At 44.3% G+C, this 19,817-nt stretch overlaps 1 protein-coding gene across 1 annotated transcript in view; it reads left to right on the top strand.

Annotated features, from left to right (window-relative positions):
- The first annotated feature begins 4,798 nt into the window (after positions 1–4,798).
- The window catches only part of LOC149445862 (vomeronasal type-2 receptor 26-like), a 63,138-nt gene continuing 48,119 nt past the window's right edge, over positions 4,799–19,817 (top strand). The window contains exon 1 of the mRNA XM_089653327.1: positions 4,799–5,542. Coding sequence (XP_089509453.1) covers positions 4,799–5,542 — 744 coding nt within the window. The remainder of the gene's footprint in view (positions 5,543–19,817) is intronic.

Here is a 19,817-nt window from a genome sequence, read left to right as displayed (position 1 = left end):
TCCTGGCAATCGGCGGCAATCGCTGACAGAGAGCACAGCTGCAGTAGCTGTGCTTTCTGTCAGTTCCCTGACAGCTGCAGGACACGCTGATTGGGACAGAAGAGAGTTTCTCTCTCCCGATCAGCCTGTCCCCTGCAGTACACACCCCGCCCCCTAGTAAAACACTCCCCTCACATAGATAACCCTTCCCTTAATAATAAACTTAACCCCTTCCTCCCCAGTGCCATTAGTACAATGTCAGTGTTTTTTTTTTTTTGCACTGATCACTGTATTGGTGTCACTGGGGATGTCAGTGACCCCAAGTCAGTACCCCCCCCAATGTCAGAATGTCCGCCGCAGTCCTGCAGTCCCGCCATAAGTCACTGATTGCCACCATTATTAGTAGAAAAAATGTGACATCATTGCTTACTACGTGTGAAATCTGTGAATGATCACAGAAGTCACATGGTACAAGGCTATTCACAACAGCCTTGTACCATGTGACAAGCTGTGACCAATCACAGCTCACTCAGTACTTCTCAATGAGTGCAAGACTGCAGACAGAGAGAAAGAGAAATGATTGCTTTTACATCCTATATGGGTGTAAAAGCAATCAGTGTAAAAAAAAAAAAAAAAATCTTCATCAACCCCCACAAGTAGTACAGTGTCACCATGCTGACACTGTACTGCTAGGGTGACAGTATGTAAAAAAAAAAAAAAATAAATAAATAAAAAATAATAATATAAAAAATAAAATAAAAATGTAAAAAAAAATGTTTAAAAATTATAATTTTTGGTTATAAACTAATTTGGATTTTTTTTTTTTACTAAAAAGATAACGGAATAAATTTTGGCCAAGATTTATGATGAAATATTATTTATTTGCAAAATTTTATAAAAAAACACTTTTTTTCAATATTTTTGGACATTTTCATTTACATAGCAAAAAAAATAAAAATCCCAGCGGTGAATAAATACCACCAAAATAAAGCTTTTTCTGTGTCAAAAAAATGGTAAAAAATTCATATGGGTACAGTGTTGCATGACCGTGCAATTGTCATTCAAAGTGTGATAGCGCTGAAAGCTGAAAATTGCCCTGGACTGGAAGGGGGTGAAAGTGTCCGGACTGGAAGGGGGTGAAAGTGTCCGGTCTGGAAGGGGGTGGAAGTGTCCGGACTGGAAGGGGGGGAAGTGTCCGGACTGGAAGGGGGGGAAGTGTCCGGACTGGAAGTGGTTAAGTGTTTTTATCTTTCCACACCATAATGGATTTTTAAGGCTTCAGAATAATAACTGCAATCCAATCTATAAAAAAACATTATCTATATTAACAATTATGATAAAACATCACTCATTAAATATTGGTCTGATACATTCATACATGTCAGCTATTGGAGCCCCCATTTACCACATACTGTATACCCTATGGTTGTCACCATTGCAGTTGTGTTATGATAAAAAAAAATATGTGGAACCCAACACGTTTCAAACTGTATGTCTTCATCAGAGGGCCACTGGTGGAGATTCTACAATGCAGACAGGTCATCAGTCATGGAATATACAAACTGAAAAAATAAATGATATCTATATATTGCAATTCAAGTTTGTACTTCATATTGCAGAAAGAAAATATCCCAAAAAGCCACCAACTAAAAGAAAAGGTGCAAGGGCTATCAGCAGCACCATCAGAACATAGATGTAGGGTATGACCTAAAGACAAGTATAAATAATAGTAAAGTGAGCGCTCCTAAAAGTAGCTGCTAAAACACCAAGAGGTACCAATAAAACTCCAAAAAGATCAGAAATGTATTGGGTGTAGCGCTGTATATTAAAAAAAAATTCAAAATAAACCAATATGTCCACATATAATGATCATGAACGCATGTGAATATGTAAACGGATAGAAAGTCTGTAAACAGAAGAAAATGCAGCAGATGAACTTGTGACTCCAGCCAAAAGTGAAAAGTGCGCACTCACCGGAAGCGCACGGATAATGCGCATGTATGTAAATTCTCAAGGTAAACTGGTCAATCTGGTGAACTTTTTCCTATGGTGCAGTCATCAAGCCGTTAGGGAAGTAAATAAATCCACTGGTTCCAGAGGTCCTCCTTAAGATCAGTGAGGTGATCAGCCTGGATATGGGGCTCCTATTCCTCTGGATATGCTGGATACTAATTAAGCACACAGGTACCTGTTAGTATCCAGCATATCCAGAGGTATAGGAGCCCCATATCCAGGCTGACCACCTCACTGATCTTAAGGAGGATCCTGGGAGTGCGTGGCACCATGATCTGGCACCTGCTGTGTCCGGAGGACACAGCGGAACACCGATTGCTGTACAGGACCTCTGTGTGAGGTCTCGATCATGTGATCACTGATTGGCCAATAAGTGATCACATGAATAGTAATAGGCAAGATGTCACTTCTGACATCATTGCTTACTACGTGCGAATTGATCACAGAGATCACATGGTACACGGGTATTCACAACAGCCTCGTACCATGTGATAAGCTGTGACCAATCACAGTTCACACAGTATTTCTCAATGGCTGCAAGAATGCAGCTAGAGAGAAGGAGAAATGATTGTTTTTACAGCCTTTATAGGTGTAAAAGCAATCAGTGTAAAAATAAAAAAAAATCTTCATCACCCTCCACAAGTAGTACAGTGTCACCATGGTGACACTGTACTGCTAGGGTGACGGTATGTTTAAAAAAAAAAAAACATAAATAATAATATAAAAATCTAAAAACTTTTTTTTAATTATAATTTTTGGTTATAAACTAATTTGGGTTATTTTTTTTACTAAAAAGATAGCTGAATACATTTTGGTCAAGATTTATGAAGAAAGATTGTTTATTTGCAAAATTTTATAAGAAAAACACTTTTGTTCAAAATTTTGGGAGTTTTTCATTTATATAGCAAAAAAACAAAATTCCAGTGGTAAATAAATACCACCAAAATAAAGTGTTATCTGTATCAAAAAAAATGCTAAAAAAATTCATATGGGTACAGTGTTGCATGACCGCGCAATTGTCATTCAAAGTGTGATATCGCTGAAAGCTGAAAATTGGTCGGGACTGGAAGGGGGGTGAAAGCATCCGGACTGGAAGAGGGGTGAAAGCGTCCGGACTGGAAGGGGAGGAAAGTGTCCGGACTGGAAGGGGGGGAAAGTGTCCAGACATCAAGGGGGTGAAAGTGTCCGGACTGGAAGTGGGTGAAAGTGTCCGGACTGGAAGGGGGTGAAAGTGTCCGGACTGGAAGGGGGGTGAAAGCATCCGGACTGGAAGGGGGTGAAAGCGTCCGGACTGGAAGGGGAGGAAAGTGTCTGGACTGGAAGGGGGGGGAAAGTGTCCGGACTGGAAGGGGGGTGAAAGCGTCCGGACAGGAAGGGGGGTGAAAGCGTCCGGACTGGAAGGGGGGTGAAAGTGTCCGGACTGGAAGGGGGTGAAAGTGTCCGGACTGGAACTGGGTGAAAGTGCTTGGACTGGAAGGGGGTGAAAGTGTCTGGGCTGGAAGGGGGTGAAAGTGTCCGGGCTGGAAGGGGGTGAAAGTGTCCGGACTGGAATTGGGTGAAAGTGTCCGGCCTGGAAGTGGGTGAAAGTGTCCGGACTGGAAGGGGGTGAAAGTGTCCGGACTGGAAGGGGGTGAAAGTGTCTGGACTGGAAGGGGGGTGAAAGCGTCCGAACTGGAAGGGGTTGAAAGCGTCTGGACTGGAAGGGGGGTGAAAGCGTCCGGACTGGAAGGGGGTGAAAGTGTCCGGACTGGAAGGGGGTGAAAGTGCCCGGACTGGAAGGGGGTGAAAGTGTCCAGACTGGAAGGGGGTGAAAGTGTCCGGACTGGAAGGGGGGGAAGTGTCCGGACTGGAAGGGGGTGAAAGTGTCCAGACTGGAAGGGAGTGAAAGTGTCCGGACTGCAAGGAGGTGAAAGTGTTCAGACTGGAAGTGGGTGAAAGTGTCCGGACTGGAAGGAGGGTGAAAGCGTCCGGACTGGAAGGGGGTGAAAGCGTCCTGACTGGAAGGGGGTGAAAGCGTCCGGACTGGAAGGGGGTGAAAGTGTCCGGACTGGAAGGGGGTGAAAGTGTCCGGACTGGAAGGGGGTGAAAGCGTCCGGACTGGAAAGGGGTGAAAGCGCCCGGACTGGAAGGAAGTGAAAGCGTCCGGACTGGAAGGGGGTGAAAGCGTCCGGACTGGAAGGGGGTGAAAGTGTCCAGAGTGGAAGGGGGTGAAAGTGTCCAGAGTGGAAGGGGGTGAAAGCGTCCGGACTGGAAGGGGGTGAAAGTGTCCGGAGTGGAAGGGGGTGAAAGTGTCCAGAATGGAAGGGAGTGAAAGCGTCCGGACTGGAAGGGGGTGAAAGTGTCCGGACTGGAAGTGGTTAATGTAAGGCCTACATGCATTCCTTGTGCCATATCTAACAGAACTGTGGGATTGTTTTGTGCAATTGAGGGGGATTATATAGACATTGGCTTGGACTGGTAGAAGCATGGAATGGATAAGTTGTATGTTCTATGTAACCAAATTAAATACAGTGTACAGTATATCAGGAAGATTTTATTGTTTTACAGCAGCTCCAGAGTGAGCAAATCTGGTGGGTGAATTAAGGGCTGGATGTGAGGGTGGAGAAGGTGAGTAGACGTGTGCTGTAATATACTTACATCTCTAGGATATAAATTCTGTCAATTACTTATTCTTATTAGAACAAAAAATATATCTGATGAAGAGATCTGTTTCATTGTTTGAATAATAACATCCCATTAAAATATTTCCCAACATATTATCCAGATCAGTTATCAAGTCACTGACCGTCGTCTGAGCGATGAAAAAATGTACCCAGCTTTCTTCCGTATGACACCAGATGATTCGGTCCGTTTTGCAGCTATTATAAAACTTTTGCAGCATTTTGGGTGGAACTGGGTTGGAATACTAACATCAAAGGATGGCAGCGGTGATGATGAGTCCCAAGAACTGAGTAAGATGATGAGCCAACATGGAATCTGCACACATTATACCCTTCGAATCACTACAAATATTGCAGATAATATAAAAGTAAGGAGGATTATAACTGAATCAGAAGCGAGCGTCATCATAGTGTGTGGAACTTACTCACTCTACTTTTATAATTTTGTTTCTTATCTGCCCTCTGTTTTAAAAAAGATCACATTTATTTTCCCGCAATCATGGAGTAAAGTGAATAATGTGTATGCCGAGGACTATTCACCGATCAACTGCAGCTTCATATTTCTGTGGCCACAAAATGTAGAAATAAACTCTAATATTTATGATCGTGGTGTCAACTTCTCCAGCTGCCTAAATGACCCAATAATGGAAGATTATGGGCTTTTTGTTTATCAGTGCCTTTCCCCAAACCCATTCAAAAACCTATATTTTCAATCAATGTATAAGCTTTCCACAAAACCTTGTACCGATGTAAAAGATATTTCACCTCTATTTCATGATTATACATCTATACCTTCCTATGCACACAGGGCTGTATCTGTTCTGACCAATGCTCTACACTGGATGTACATGAAGAAAAAAAAATCTGAACAACATGGATTCCAGCACAGAGTAAGTTGTATATATTAGGTGTTTATATTACTATCATCCTATGCTATATTATATGATAATTATATGAGCAAAGTGAGGTGGACAGCAACCCCCACCCTCCCTCCCACTGCTGAGTGATCAGGAAAACTGCAATCACCCAAATGTTTGGTTTCTCTGGGCAGTTTTTAAATATAATAAACTAATGGTTGGTTTTTAAAATTGGAGGGAGGGGGGTTGATGTATTTTATTGATAGTTGTTTCCTAATTGCTTTATGTATGTAGGGCAGCACAGTGGCTAAATGGTTAGCACTTCCACCTGGCAGTACTAGGGTCATGGGTTCAAATTCCAACCACGGCACCTCCTGCCTGGAGTCTGCATGTTCTCCCTGTGCCTGCATGGGTTTCCTCCAGGTACTCCAGTTTCCTCCCACACTCCAAAGACATGCTGGTAGGTTAATTGTCTCCTCTCTAAATTGGCCCTAGTATGTGTATGTATGAATGTGAGTTAGGGACCTTAGATTGTACACCCCTTGAGGGTTAGGGACTGATGTGAATGTACAATATATATGTAAAGTGCTGTGTAAATTGACAGCGCTATATAAGTACCTGAAATAAATAAATATACAGTTTGCTATTTTAATAGACAAATTCACATAGTCCAGTAGTCCAGAATCATATATTTTATATGCATTATAATATATATATATATAATAATGCGTATAAAATATATGATTCTGGACCACTATATATATATATATATATATATATATATATATATATATATATATATATATATTTATTTATTTTTTCTTCTGAATAAGTCTGTTCAACAATTTACACATAAAAAAAAATAAAAACCAAGGATCAAAATGTTTATCCAGAGTGTGTCTCTTTAAAGATTTTGTGCATCTTGATTATGTGCTGTATGTAAGGATCTTTCTCCCTACCACCCCGTCTGTAGAACTAAGGGTGAAACATGTCAGAGAAGGGTGGAAAAAAAATGTGTGTTTGCTCAATAAAGTTTTAAAAGAAAGTAATGTCAATACTGGGCAGTCATATGTATTCTTTGATCCAGTGCTATCTGATATTTGGGAACATGGCTGCCTTTACTACAGAAATCCACAAATGCGTAATACCATGATAACTCCTCCCATCATCATGTGCTCTACATTGACGACTTAGCTGTGTTTGTCAACAAAATGGTCACAGATGTCAGTATATGGAAGACCACATCAGTGCTTTCATTGCAGAGCAGAACTTCACCTCCCGTCCTGGCATGCCACCTGCACTCCGGGCAATTCTCCTTCCTACAGTCAATTATACTTCCCTCCAAATTCTCTTCTGCTTCTTCAATTCTAACAGTAAAATTGGCTCTGCATTTCATCCACTGCTACTTCCATCAAATTCTACTCTCTGCTTTCCTGCTCATATTGTACACCGTAATAAACTCCTCTCCTGTACATACTGCCCTCTGTCATACCCTCCACACTCCTCCCCTGTACATACTGCCCTCTGTCATACCCTCCACACTCCTCTTCTGTAAATACTGCCCTCTGTCATACCCTCCACACTCCTTTCCTGTACATACTGCCCTCTGTCATACCCTCCACACTCCTCTCCTGTACATACTGCCCTCTGTCATACCCGCCACACTCCTCTCCTGTACATACTGCCCTCTGTCACATCCTCCACACTCCTCTCCTGTACAACTGCCCTCTCTCATACCCTCCACACTCCTCTCCTGTACATACTGTCCTCTGTCATACCCTCCACACTCATCTCCTGTACATACCGCCCTCTGTCATACCCTCCACACTCCTCTCCTGTACATACCGCCCTCTGTCATACCCTCCACACTCCTCTCCTGTACATACTGCCCTCTGTCATACCCTCCACACTTCTCTCCTGTACACACTACCCTCTGTCATACCCTCCACACTCCTCTCCTGTACATACTGCCCTCTGTCATACCTCCTCACTCCTCTCATGTACATACCGCCCTCTGTCACACCCTCCACACTCCTCTCCTGTACATACTGCCCTCTGTCAAACCCTCCACACTCCTCTCCTGTACATACTGCCCTCTGTCACACCCTCCACACTCCTCTCCTGTACATACCGCCCTCTGTCACACCCTCCTTACTCCCATCCTGTACATACTGCCCTCTGTCATACCTCCACACTCCTCTCCTGTACATACCGCCCTCTGTCACACCCTCCGCACTCCTCTCCTGTACATTTCGCCCTCTGTCATACCCTCCACACTCCTCTCCTGTACATACCGCCCTCTGTCACACCCTCCACACTCCTCTCCTGTACATACCGCCCACTGTCATACCTCCCACACTCCTCTCCTGTACATACTGCCCTCTGTCATACCCTCCACACTCCTCTCCTGTACATACTGCCCTCTGTCATACCCTCCACACTCCTCTCCTGTACATACCGCCCTCTGTCATACCCTCCACACTCCTCTCCTGTACATACCGCCCTCTGTCATACCCTCCACACTTCTCTCCTGTACACACTGCCCTCTGTCATACCCTCCACACTCCTCTCCTGTACATACTGCCCTCTGTCATACCTCCTCACTCCTCTCATGTACATACCGCCCTCTGTCACACCCTCCACACTCCTCTCCTGTACATACTGCCCTCTGTCATACCCTCCACACTCCTCTCCTGTACATACTGCCTTCTGTCACACCCTCCACACTCCTCTCCTGTACATACCGCCCTCTGTCACACCCTCCTTACTCCCATCCTGTACATACTGCCCTCTGTCATACCTCCACACTCCTCTCCTGTACATACCGCCCTCTGTCACACCCTCCGCACTCCTCTCCTGTACATACCGCCCTCTGTCATACCCTCCACACTCCTCTCCTGTACATACCGCCCTCTGTCACACCCTCTGCACTCCTCTCCTGTACATACCGCCCTCTGCCACACCCTCCACACTCCTCTCCTGTACATACCACCCACTGTCATACCTCCCACACTCCTCTCCTGTACATACTGCCCTCTGTCATACACTCCACACTCCTCTCCTGTGCATACTGCCCTCTGTCACACCCTCCGCACTCCTCTCCTGTACATACCGCCCACTGTCATACCTCCCACACTCCTCTCCTGTACATACCGCCCTCTGTCATACCCTCCACACTCCTCTCCTGTACATACTGTCCTCTGTCACACCCTCCACACTCCTCTCCTGTACATACCATCCTCTGTCACACCCTCCGCACTCCTCTCCTGTACATACCGCCCACTGTCATACCTCCCACACTCCTCTCCTGTACATACCGCCCTCTGTCATACCCTCCGCACTCCTCTCCTGTACATACTGCCCTCTGTCATACCCTCCGCACTCCTCTCCTGTACATACCTCCCTCTGTCACACCCTCCACACTCCTCTCCTGGGAAGTCTTGATACACTACCTATGCCAGACCTCCACAGACATATTAATTTATTGAATTAATTTATTTTAATTAATTTAATATTTTACTTTTTTTCTAATGAGCATTGTGTTCTTCATGTGCAGATATTGTTTTTATTATCAGTTTATACTAGATTATTCTTATTCTACAGAATCTACAACACATAGCATTAAAGTTGGTATAAACGTTCAGCTTTTTTAGAAAACAAAAATGTCATACTTACCTGCTCTGTGCAATGGCTTCACAGGTCAGCATGCGCATTTCCCTTTCCAAGGGATGATTTTGATATTATCTCTAAATGTCTCATCCACCTCCACTTCCTCTTTACTTGGTTTTTAACACAACACCAAGAGTAAGGTTTTTAACACAGCTCTTCAGCTCAAATATACAAAGGAATACCATCATAAGGCCTGGGGATCAGCATTACCTTACTGGGCATGCTCCAACCAGTCACTTCTGGGTTAATGTGAAGATGTCACAATGCTTCACTCCGATACATCTCATCACACCTGGCCATGACTTTCTCAATTTCTTATAATGGGCAAGGCCTGGGCTTATCGGGCAGAGGCACTGTCACCAATCGCGGCATCGCACGGGTCTGCGCATGCGCAGAACGCCGATGCACTCTAACCGGCGGGCACTAGGACCTAGGCAGCTGTGGCGGTGGCGGCGGCGGCGGCAGCGCATGTGCGATCGCGGATGCGCGCCTGGCACCAATGACAGTGCAGGGCGCACTATTTAAACCATCCCTGCACAGACTCAAGTTGCCGTATGGTCTTTATTATCCTGTTCCTGCTTGTTGCTCCTGCTGATTTACCTTCTTGGCAACCCTGCTTGATCCTGACCTTTTCTGATCATCTCCTGTTCTGACCCCTGGCTCGTATGACTACTCTCCTGCATACCACTGATTATCTGACCTCCTGTTGCTGAACCTGGTGTGTGACCCGACTACTCTCTGTCCGCTGCTTTGTACCGTGCTGTCTCCACTGTTATTGACCCGGCCCATCTGACTATGCTACAGTACCTTACCATCCATCCGGCACGGATCCGGTCACTGCTCAGGTATATCCACCTCTTCACATCAGGCTCTCTTCCAGTACATACCTCTGGCAGTTCCCTCTACCACAGGCGGATGCACTCAGGGGCCGTGTCCTGGACACTGTCTGCTCCAAGTCCATCCCCACCATCAGGGGCCCTGGTGAACAAGCAGACTGGGACTTAGACCCCGCGCCTTGGGGAATTCTGTCCTGTGGATCGCTAGAGATACCGTCAGGTGGTGTATGACAGGCACCCATTAAATGAATAGAGAGTAAAGGCTGGTAGAATGGTTAGTAGGGGCAGTCTTTTATGATTTTCTTCTGCCGGGCATAGCTGGGGCCCTTTAAGAAATGTTGGTGCACTCAAAAGCAGTCTTGATAGTCCAGCATGCAGTACAGGGGCAGTCTATGCGTAGTATACTGTAGGCACAGTATGGGTGCTATGTTGCTGTGGTATAGACAGAGTATAGCTTCGGTATTGTTGCAGTATGCATGCTAGATGTTTTAGTGTGTTTCTCTCAACAACTCAGTCCCTGCTAACTGTTGCTCAAATGGTGGTCAATCTGCCCTCTCACTAGTCCTTGCGATGCACTGCAAAGCTCCTGCAGTAGAAAGGGGCCCCTTTGTCATCATACAGATGGTTTCAGTGGTCAGAAGTATGAGAGGGGAGCATGAGTCAATAACCCTGTAGCAAGAACAGTGCTGATGATTGCTGAGGCCTCCACTGGCCTTCCTCAAAGCCGTTGCCCTCAGGCTCTAGTGCCCACTGACTTGACCTCCTGATGATGCGTGAGTACACATGCAGATGTGCTCACCTTAAAGTGTCAAAATTGTTCTGTGTCACCCAGGCAGCTTGAGGGGCTCCAGATTGCTTGTCTCATACAGAAGAAAATGGATTTTCAGCTTCCTTGGGGATTAGTAAAACCCAGTTTTGGCTCTTGAGCCCAAAGACTTCATAGAGACCTGGGAGGGGTGAATTCTCCAATCATGGGGCCAGGTTTCACAGACAACCAGCATTCTGATGCTGATTATGGACTGATTATGATTCACCTACCCACCCTCCAGAAGGGATTGCTGTGCTGCTATGGAACAGCAGGTGTATGAATGCACAAAGGACATGTGTCTGTCTGCACTGACCATGAAGACACCTAGAGTTACGGTTCTTGCAGGTGCCGCATGTGGACACTATTGTGTTCTGTATTGAGAGTCTGCATTCCAAGCAAAGAGCTGTGTAGTCTGAGGTGGGGCTACAAAGCCAAATCAATTAATTGTTTACTGTTTACATCATTTGCTTATGATGCCACATGGAAAGCATTGACAAGGTCTGGAGACAAGTGCAGTGAGGGGGGACATGCTGTCTCCAAGTGTCCTCTATCAGGCTGCACTAGGCTACCTGGCAGGACAGAGGTCTGCAGTTACCTGGCCAGATTATTGCAGAAAAATGTCTGCTGTCACTCCTGGTGACAATGAGCAGGAGTCATTACAGACCCATGGCACTTAGGTACAGATTGTCACATCGCAATGATGATGGGAATGACCACAATGAATGGTACGGAATCCTAAGACATATATGCCTTGAGTTGACACGACTATTGTTATATACCTCACTGTCCTGTTTCTTTAGATCTCCCTACACAAGGACTATTGTACCCCGTATTTCTATAAATTACATACTGCTAACATCATTGCTATGGGTATATACTATGCCTTCCCCTTAGGACTGTATTTCAGGTTGAGCTACGATTTACTTATATGTCCTGAACCCGTCTGCGTTACGGGAGAACATGCTTAAAGACTTGCGCGGACTGCGATCCGTATTTGTTTATGACTTGTTATGCCTTTCATATCTCAATAAAAATTTCTTGGAAAAAAAAAAAGACTACAATGATGACTGCGATGATGAGTAAGACTACAATGATGACTGCGATGATGAGTAAGACTACAATGATGACTGCGATGATGGGTAAGACTACAATGATGACTGCGATGATGGGTAAGACTACAATGATGACTGCGATGATGAGTAAGACTACAATGATGACTGCGATGATGAGTAAGACTACAATGATGACTGCGATGATGAGTAAGACTACAATGATGACTGCGATGATGAGTAAGACTACAATGATGACTGCGATGATGAGTAAGACTACAATGATGACTGCGATGAGGAGTAAGACTACAATGATGACTGCGATGATGGGTAAGACTACAATGATGACTGCGATGATGGGTAAGACTACAATGATGACTGCGATGATGGGTAAGACTACAATGATGACTGCGATGATGGGTAAGACTACAATGATGACTGCGATGATGGGTAAGACTACAATGATGACTGCGATGATGAGTAAGACTACAATGATGACTGCGATGATGGGTAAGACTACAATACACAAACCCAGGAAATATCGGCATATTGTAGAGGCCTTGCTACAGCCTTTACAACAGGAAGCTGTGCTGAGGATAGGCCTATAGAAGACATCCCATACAGATTCATATAAGGGGAAGGCTGTGGTAATCCCTGTATCCGTAAGTCCGCACAGCAGAAACCATTGACCCCCCCTGTTTTGCTTATCCTTTCCTGCACGCTGAGGCATATAGTGCAATTCTGGGCCTGTTGTAAACTACCTATTCTCATTTTCACATATCTGTTCTGGGGGATCCAGCTTGACCCCAAAGAAAATGGCAAAATAATACCGTGAGCCTTGACACACGTAGGTGGGGCTACGCAATCTTCACAGAGAGGCGACGCAAACATGGGGAAGGCAGACAGGAAAGCTACTACTCCTCGCTCCAGATCCCCTCGCCGTACAGGTGGTCCTGCTAATCGCAGTATCCCGGAGCTATTCCGGTCTCACACTCCGGATCACGCAGAATCCTCTTCTATTGCATCACCATTACATTCGCCTACAAAGGAGATTCCATCACAGTCTATTAGTTTGACAACAGTTGCCACAACAGCGGCCATACCTGGACATGTCGAACCTCCCCCTCTCACCATCGGGGATTTGAAAGCGGTTGCATCAGATATTAAAGGGACTCTTTCAGCGGCAATAGCTGAGCTACATATTGACCTGCAGGCAGTGGCGCATAGGCTGGACGCAGTGGAGGATAAAGTTAGTATGCAAGGCCTTGCTATTCATGAGGTGCGCAAGCAGGTTGACACGCACACAATGCACCTAAGAGAGCTCGATCGTCATATTGAGGACTTGGATAATAGGGGAAGACGACATAACTTGCGGGTGCGCGGTGTACCGGAAGCAATAGAGTCTGGCCAGCTCGCCCAAGTTCTTTTAACCATCTTTAATGATCTTTTGGAAAGACCGCATGAATCTCCTATTGAGATCGAACGTCTCCATAGGGCCCTACGTCCCAAAGGCAGAGACACGGACCCACCGAGAGATATAGTTTGCTGCCTAGTTGACTTCCGACTTAAAGAGGAAATATTACGTAGAGCTCGGGACAAACAGCGCTTGTTTTACCAGGAAACGGAAATTAAATTATTTCAGGATCTCTCCCATCTCACCCTGCAACGTAGGAAAGACCTGCGCCCCTTACTAGATTTACTTCGCTCTAAAGGTATCGCCTACCGTTGGAAGTTTCCGTTTGGTCTTGCTGCAACACATATGGGGAGATCAGCTCTCATGAGATTTCCGGAAGACCTTGCACCATTCTGTGAAACCTTGAATATCCCTTTACCGGATATACCTAACTGGTCCAGTGTTTCTTCTTTACAATTGCAGCTAGATGAAAGCCCCATGGAAGCACAATCTGCTGGCCACTTATCTGGAGAAAGACGACGCAAATCTTCACACCCAGCTTCAACTTCCCCGGTACGAAGAAGGCTTATTAATGATGACAGTCTACCAGCATCGCCTGCACACCGCAAGGCGCGTCATGAATGACCTTTTCCCGTTTTCTGATATTCATGCTCATGAGTATAAACACCCCCACAGTCTGAGGCTGCTTTACTAGTGAATCGAGTAGGTTTTGTTATTTTTTATCCACGGTTCCTTTATGTGACATAACTAACATCACCTGTACTTCTCAAGGGTATGTGTATCGCATCAAATTGCCAAGCTTCATATATGTAATATGTTTCAATCATATATATTCGTTTTGTAGGCATGTCAGTGCTGAGGTATCCTTATTTGTGTTATGAAAGAGAGATGTTGGGATCTGTGGAACTATTGGTTGTGTACCTGCTGGTATTGAAGGGCTCTTTTTTGCTTGGCTAGTGCGCAATACTATGGTTCTGAAAAGCTATTTGTCTTGATCTTGCAGATAAATTCTCCATAAGCCTTGAATTGCCTCGGGACTAGCCTATACGCTTGTACATACCATCTTTGGTGGGACGGGGGATGGGGGCTTATGCGGATCAGTAGTGTACCGAGATGTGTTTATCTCTCCTGACGCATCCTAAACAATAATACCATAATCTGGATTCATGAGATTTCGTACCATCTTGGTGTACTGCTGTACGTGCTTGACTCTGACCCTTGTCTCTTAATTAGATCAATGCTAATGTCATATTAATAGTCTATTCGCATTATTTATTTGCTCTCCTTACAATATGTTCGTCTTACAAAACTCTTGGAATACCTCTATCTGCAATTCAGTTTATGATATGTTACATACCTCCTAACTAGATGTGAGTACTGTGGTATTTTTGATTTGGAGTATGAGCCCATACTATATGATTTTCACATGTATAGTTCACTCCGTGGATGGGTACAATTTGGCCCTATACATTTAGCTGCTCTACTTTGACGCAGACTCGTTGGGCCACAGATTATAGATGCTTCTTCCCCAGCAACCTATCTCTGTTTTGTAGGCGATGGGGTGTTCAACACTACTTAGGATCCCTCAGTTGGGATTATTACTTACATTATCTTTGGAAAACGGTTTCAGGAGATATTTGGCCCTTGGCTTACATCTCAGTTTCGGCATATGGGATTATGTTGCTCCTGCCATGCACTTTTTCATGTACAGTAGCTATCTTTATCCGAAATTGATATGACCTATGCAGACCCTTTTCAAGTGACTCGAGTGTTTATGTGGTACGGTTTAAAGTATCTTTTAGGAAATGACAGATCACAGATTGCATTGTATATGACTCGTGATACAATAATATGTATATGGTAAAATAGGCTACGCTCAATTGCATAACGTATTTCCAATGACTGTCCAAGTTATGTCATACAGTTTTCAATATTGGGTCTTCTCCTTTGGCATACATTCACTTTTACACCTATTGTTGCACATCACTGTTTACGAGCCTTGATAGGGTCCAAGTGACTACCTACAACATTGAGTTTATCATGATGTTGCATATAATACTTTTAGCATACATCCCTCCCCTGTTACACTCCACTTATCTCTCGATACAAGTTAGCCACTTCCCACCTACGTATATGTGTCAAGGACACATCATATTGGATCATTCCCCCTCTACACCTTTTATTCAGGAGAGTTAGGCCTCTTTAGAACTATACTATATATTCTTAATACGGCCGTTTCTGGGTTTGGCACCTCTCCGACAGTATATTCGAGATTCTCACACAACGTCTTGCAAACAACCATTCCATAGGAGCTTTACTATGAGATAGAATAGCTGGACTATTCTGCCTCTGGAGTCGAGTTTTAAAGGAAGTTGAAGGAACATAGCTTAATACATACATACGGGCATATATGAAACATACCTGACACTTCTCTCTTTTTTTCTACCTAATTTTTTGACTCTGTTCCTTTATAATTTAGTTTCTATTTCAACAGTTTAGAAACTCTATATTAATCTTTTTTCTTCTGATACCCCCTTGTCCCCCCCCCCCCCCTTTTTTTTTTTTTTTTTTCCTCTCTCTCTCTTTCTCTCTTCGCCTTTCCCTTCCTCTCCCTGCCTAAGCGATACGTATCGAGTACACTTATAGCCCTCAAGCAACCAGTTCATGTAGATTTCATAATGGCTAATAAACACGCATCTAAACAGTCATTTCGCACACTTTCCGTGGCCTCTCTCAACGCAAGGGGCCTAAATGTGCCTGAAAAACGCTCGCAACTACTCACTTATATGAAAAGCCTACGTGCAGATGTGATCTTTGTCCAAGAAACTCATTTTCGAGCAGACCAAGTCCCTAAATTCTCTAATGTTAACTACCCCACGGCATTTCACTCAGTTAATGCGGAAGTAAAAGCTAAGGGGGTATCCATTTTGCTTTCTAAAACGCTCCCGTTTGAACTTACTGAGTCTCTTGAAGATCCCGAGGGCAGGTTCCTTTTTCTCAAAGGCACCCTCTTTAATAAACCACTTACCCTAGTCAATGTTTATAGTCCCAATACTGCACAAGTAAGCTTTTTTCATAAAATCACCAAGTTACTTGCTACATTTCAATCGGGTATCCTGATTCTGGGAGGCGATTTTAATGTGGCTCTGAACCCACTGGAAGATACGTCCTCGGGGTTTTCCTCCATACCGTAAAATTGAATTGAAAGACCTTCTCCTTCATGATACATGGCGTACCCTTCACCCTTCAGACAGAGATTATACCTTTTATTCTGCTCCTCACAAACGCCACTCTAGAATCGACTACTTCTTTCTCTCGCAAAAAGATTTAAATACCTTGCAGTCTGCCTCGATCGAACCAAAGATCCTCTCAGATCACCACCCGATTATGATAACTTTGCAATTCCTGGATACACCAGGCATATCCAAAATATGGAGACTGGATCCATTTCTCCTTATGGATTCCTCAGTTACCCTCCAGATCCGTGATTCTTTGACAAACTACTTTCGAGAAAATACATCCTTGGAAACGACCCCTCTCGTACGGTGGGAAGCGCACAAATGTGTAATACGTGGACTTATAATGTCAATCTCAGCTGCGCGAAAACGCCGGGCTCAAGCATCATTTTATTCTTTATTGCAAAAAGTTTGCTCACTTGAGTGCGCACATAAACGATCTATAGCCTTAAGATCGGCTACTGAACTAGATCGAGCACGACAACAACTCCGCGATGTCGTAGAGAAGAAAACTAAGCGTAATTTTACTCTACAACAGAAGCTTTTCTATGAACATGGCAATAAGAGTGGCAAATTTCTTGCCCGGGCGCTACAATCTAAAAAGGCAGCTCGACACATTTACCAGCTCCATTCCAAGCATGGACGCCTACTGAAAACATCGTCGGAAATCGCGGCGGAATTTGAAGAGTTTTACTCTAACCTATACAACCTACCTTTACAGCCCAAACCAACAGGTGACATTAGGCCACGTAAGACCATTATACAGGCCTTCCTCATGCAATATCTCCCCAAACCAGTTTCAAGGACACAAGCGAAAGAATTGGAGGGAGCTTTGACGCTACAGGAACTACAACAGGCTATTACACAGTTGAAACCTGGTCAAAGCCCAGGACCCGATGGCTTTATCAACTCTTACTACAAATCTTTTCTTGACATTTTAGCGATTCCATTTCTACAGGCCTTCAACACATTAGACACGCCAGGACAATCTATGAGTCATCTTTCGGAGGCTCACATTACGGTTATACCCAAAGAGAATAAGGACCAAACTTCTACAGTGAATTATCGTCCGATTTCGCTATTAAATGTTGATCTAAAGATCTTTGCTAAAATTCTGGCTAACCGTTTACTACCTGTTATAGAATCCATCATATCTCCGGACCAGGTGGGCTTTGTTCCGGGCAGAGAGGCCAGAGATAACACAATTAGGGCCATTAATATACATCACTGGCTACTTCAAAAGCGACAACCTGGATTTTTTCTCTCTTTAGATGCCGAAAAGGCGTTTGACAGACTAGCATGGGATTACCTGGAGGCAGTTTTGATTGGACTGGGACTGCCTTTGCGCTTTTTGACTTTTATTATGTCTCTATATATAGCCCCCACAGCGCGAGTGCGCGTTAATGGTCACCTTTCGGACTCCTTCTCAATTGGCAACGGGACCAGACAGGGATGCCCCTTGTCACCCCTCTTATTTATCCTTACATTGGAACCTTTATTGAATTGCATTAAGGATAATGCTAACATCAAGGGGATTTTGATCAATGACAAACTACATAAAGTGGCAGCCTTTGCTGATGACATACTTCTTTTCCTAACAGACCTGCATATCACGTTACCGAACTTGCTACAAGATTTCAAACTATTTCAGTACTTGGCTAACTTTAAAATCAATTTTTCTAAATCTCAAGCACTTAATGTATCATTAACTCCGGATGTGTTGAAACAAGCGACATCAAATTTTCCTTTTACTTGGCAACGTGAAGCTATCACTTATTTAGGAATCCAATTACCAACACATCTTTCGGAATTATATACAAAAAATTTTCTACCCCTCTTACGTGACATCTCCAAAGACCTACAGACATGGAATAAACCCTGGTTTTCTTGGTTTGGTAGGGCAGCTATACTAAAGATGAACGTGCTCCCCAGAATATTATATCTTTTGCAGACAATACCAATCCAATTACCAAACTCATTCTTCAAATCCTATAGAACGCTCTGTACCTCCTTTCTTTGGTATAATAAACGCCCAAGAATTAGCTTTGCCCAACTCACCATGCCCAAGAGGAGTGGAGGTATAGGACTTCCGGATATTAACCGTTATTACAGGTCCTGTCACCTAGCCAGAATAGTGGACTGGACAACAAACCACACTCGTAAGGTGTGGGTTGGTGTAGAGGCTGATTTCTCAAAGATACCACTCTCCACCTCCCCGTGGCTGAAAACCTCTCACGTCCCTTCCGAGTTTCGAGAACACCCACTTATAGGTCCCACTCTATGCTGTAGTGCTCAGTTGTTCCAGAAAAAAGAACTATCTTCCTTTCCGAGCCCTCTTACTCCGATCAAATTGAATCCGGACTTTATTCCAGGGATTTCTCCGACCTTTCTCGCTGGGTATGGCCGTGATGAGAATCTTACATTGGGTCAATTCTTCAAAGATTCTAGCCTCTTATCTAAAGAAGACATTGCAAAGACGTGGCCATCCATTACACTAACACCATGGATGTATAGCCAAATCCACCATTTCTTACGTAACTCCCCACATCTAAAAGACTATTCAAGACCGCTTACTGCATTTGAGAAGCTCTGCTTTACGGACATCCCCCAGCGGCATGTTATATCTAAGCTCTATTCCTATCTTGAAAGTACTAACACATCTCATTCGCGGAAGACCTGTTCAGCCTGGCAACGTGACCTACAACTTCAAATCTCACCAGAGGACTGGGACCACATTTACGACCATATGCATAAAGGCTCCATTTGTGTCTCTACACAAGAAGGCAATTATAAATTATTTTCCAGATGGTACAGAGTTCCGTCTGTGGTTCGTAAATTTGATCCTAACGCCTCAGATCTATGCTGGAGATGTTCCCGGGCAACAGGTACTCTTCTATACATCTGGTGGGACTGCCCGCGGCTGCAACCCTTCTGGAGAAAAGTTTTGGACATAATCACACAAGTAACTACATACACCCTAGACTTTACCCCAGCACAGTGTCTACTTCATCATTCCTCACTTTCTGTGCGGACTTATCGTAGGTCGCTTGCTTTACACATTATAAATGCGGCAAGACAGTGTATTCCGATCCATTGGCGATCGGAATACGTTCCCACCGTGCGAGAGTGGATTCTTAGGATCATCAGGATCGCAGAGATGGAGGAGCTGATTTCAGTGGCTAAAGAACACCCCGAGAGATTCAGGAAGACTTGGGCGTGTTGGAATCATTTCCAAACTACCGATACTTATCATTGTCTAATGAAGGAATGAGCGAGAGGAGATTTGGTGACACGGA

The sequence above is a fragment of the Staurois parvus genome, unplaced genomic scaffold (genome assembly GCF_062004578.1).
Source record: "Staurois parvus isolate SC_StPar_1 unplaced genomic scaffold, SC_StPar_1.0 ptg000706l, whole genome shotgun sequence".
Lineage (NCBI taxonomy): Eukaryota > Metazoa > Chordata > Amphibia > Anura > Ranidae > Staurois > Staurois parvus.
The sequence above is the reverse complement of the archived record's forward strand: the minus strand, read 5'-3'. Positions and strand labels throughout refer to the sequence as shown.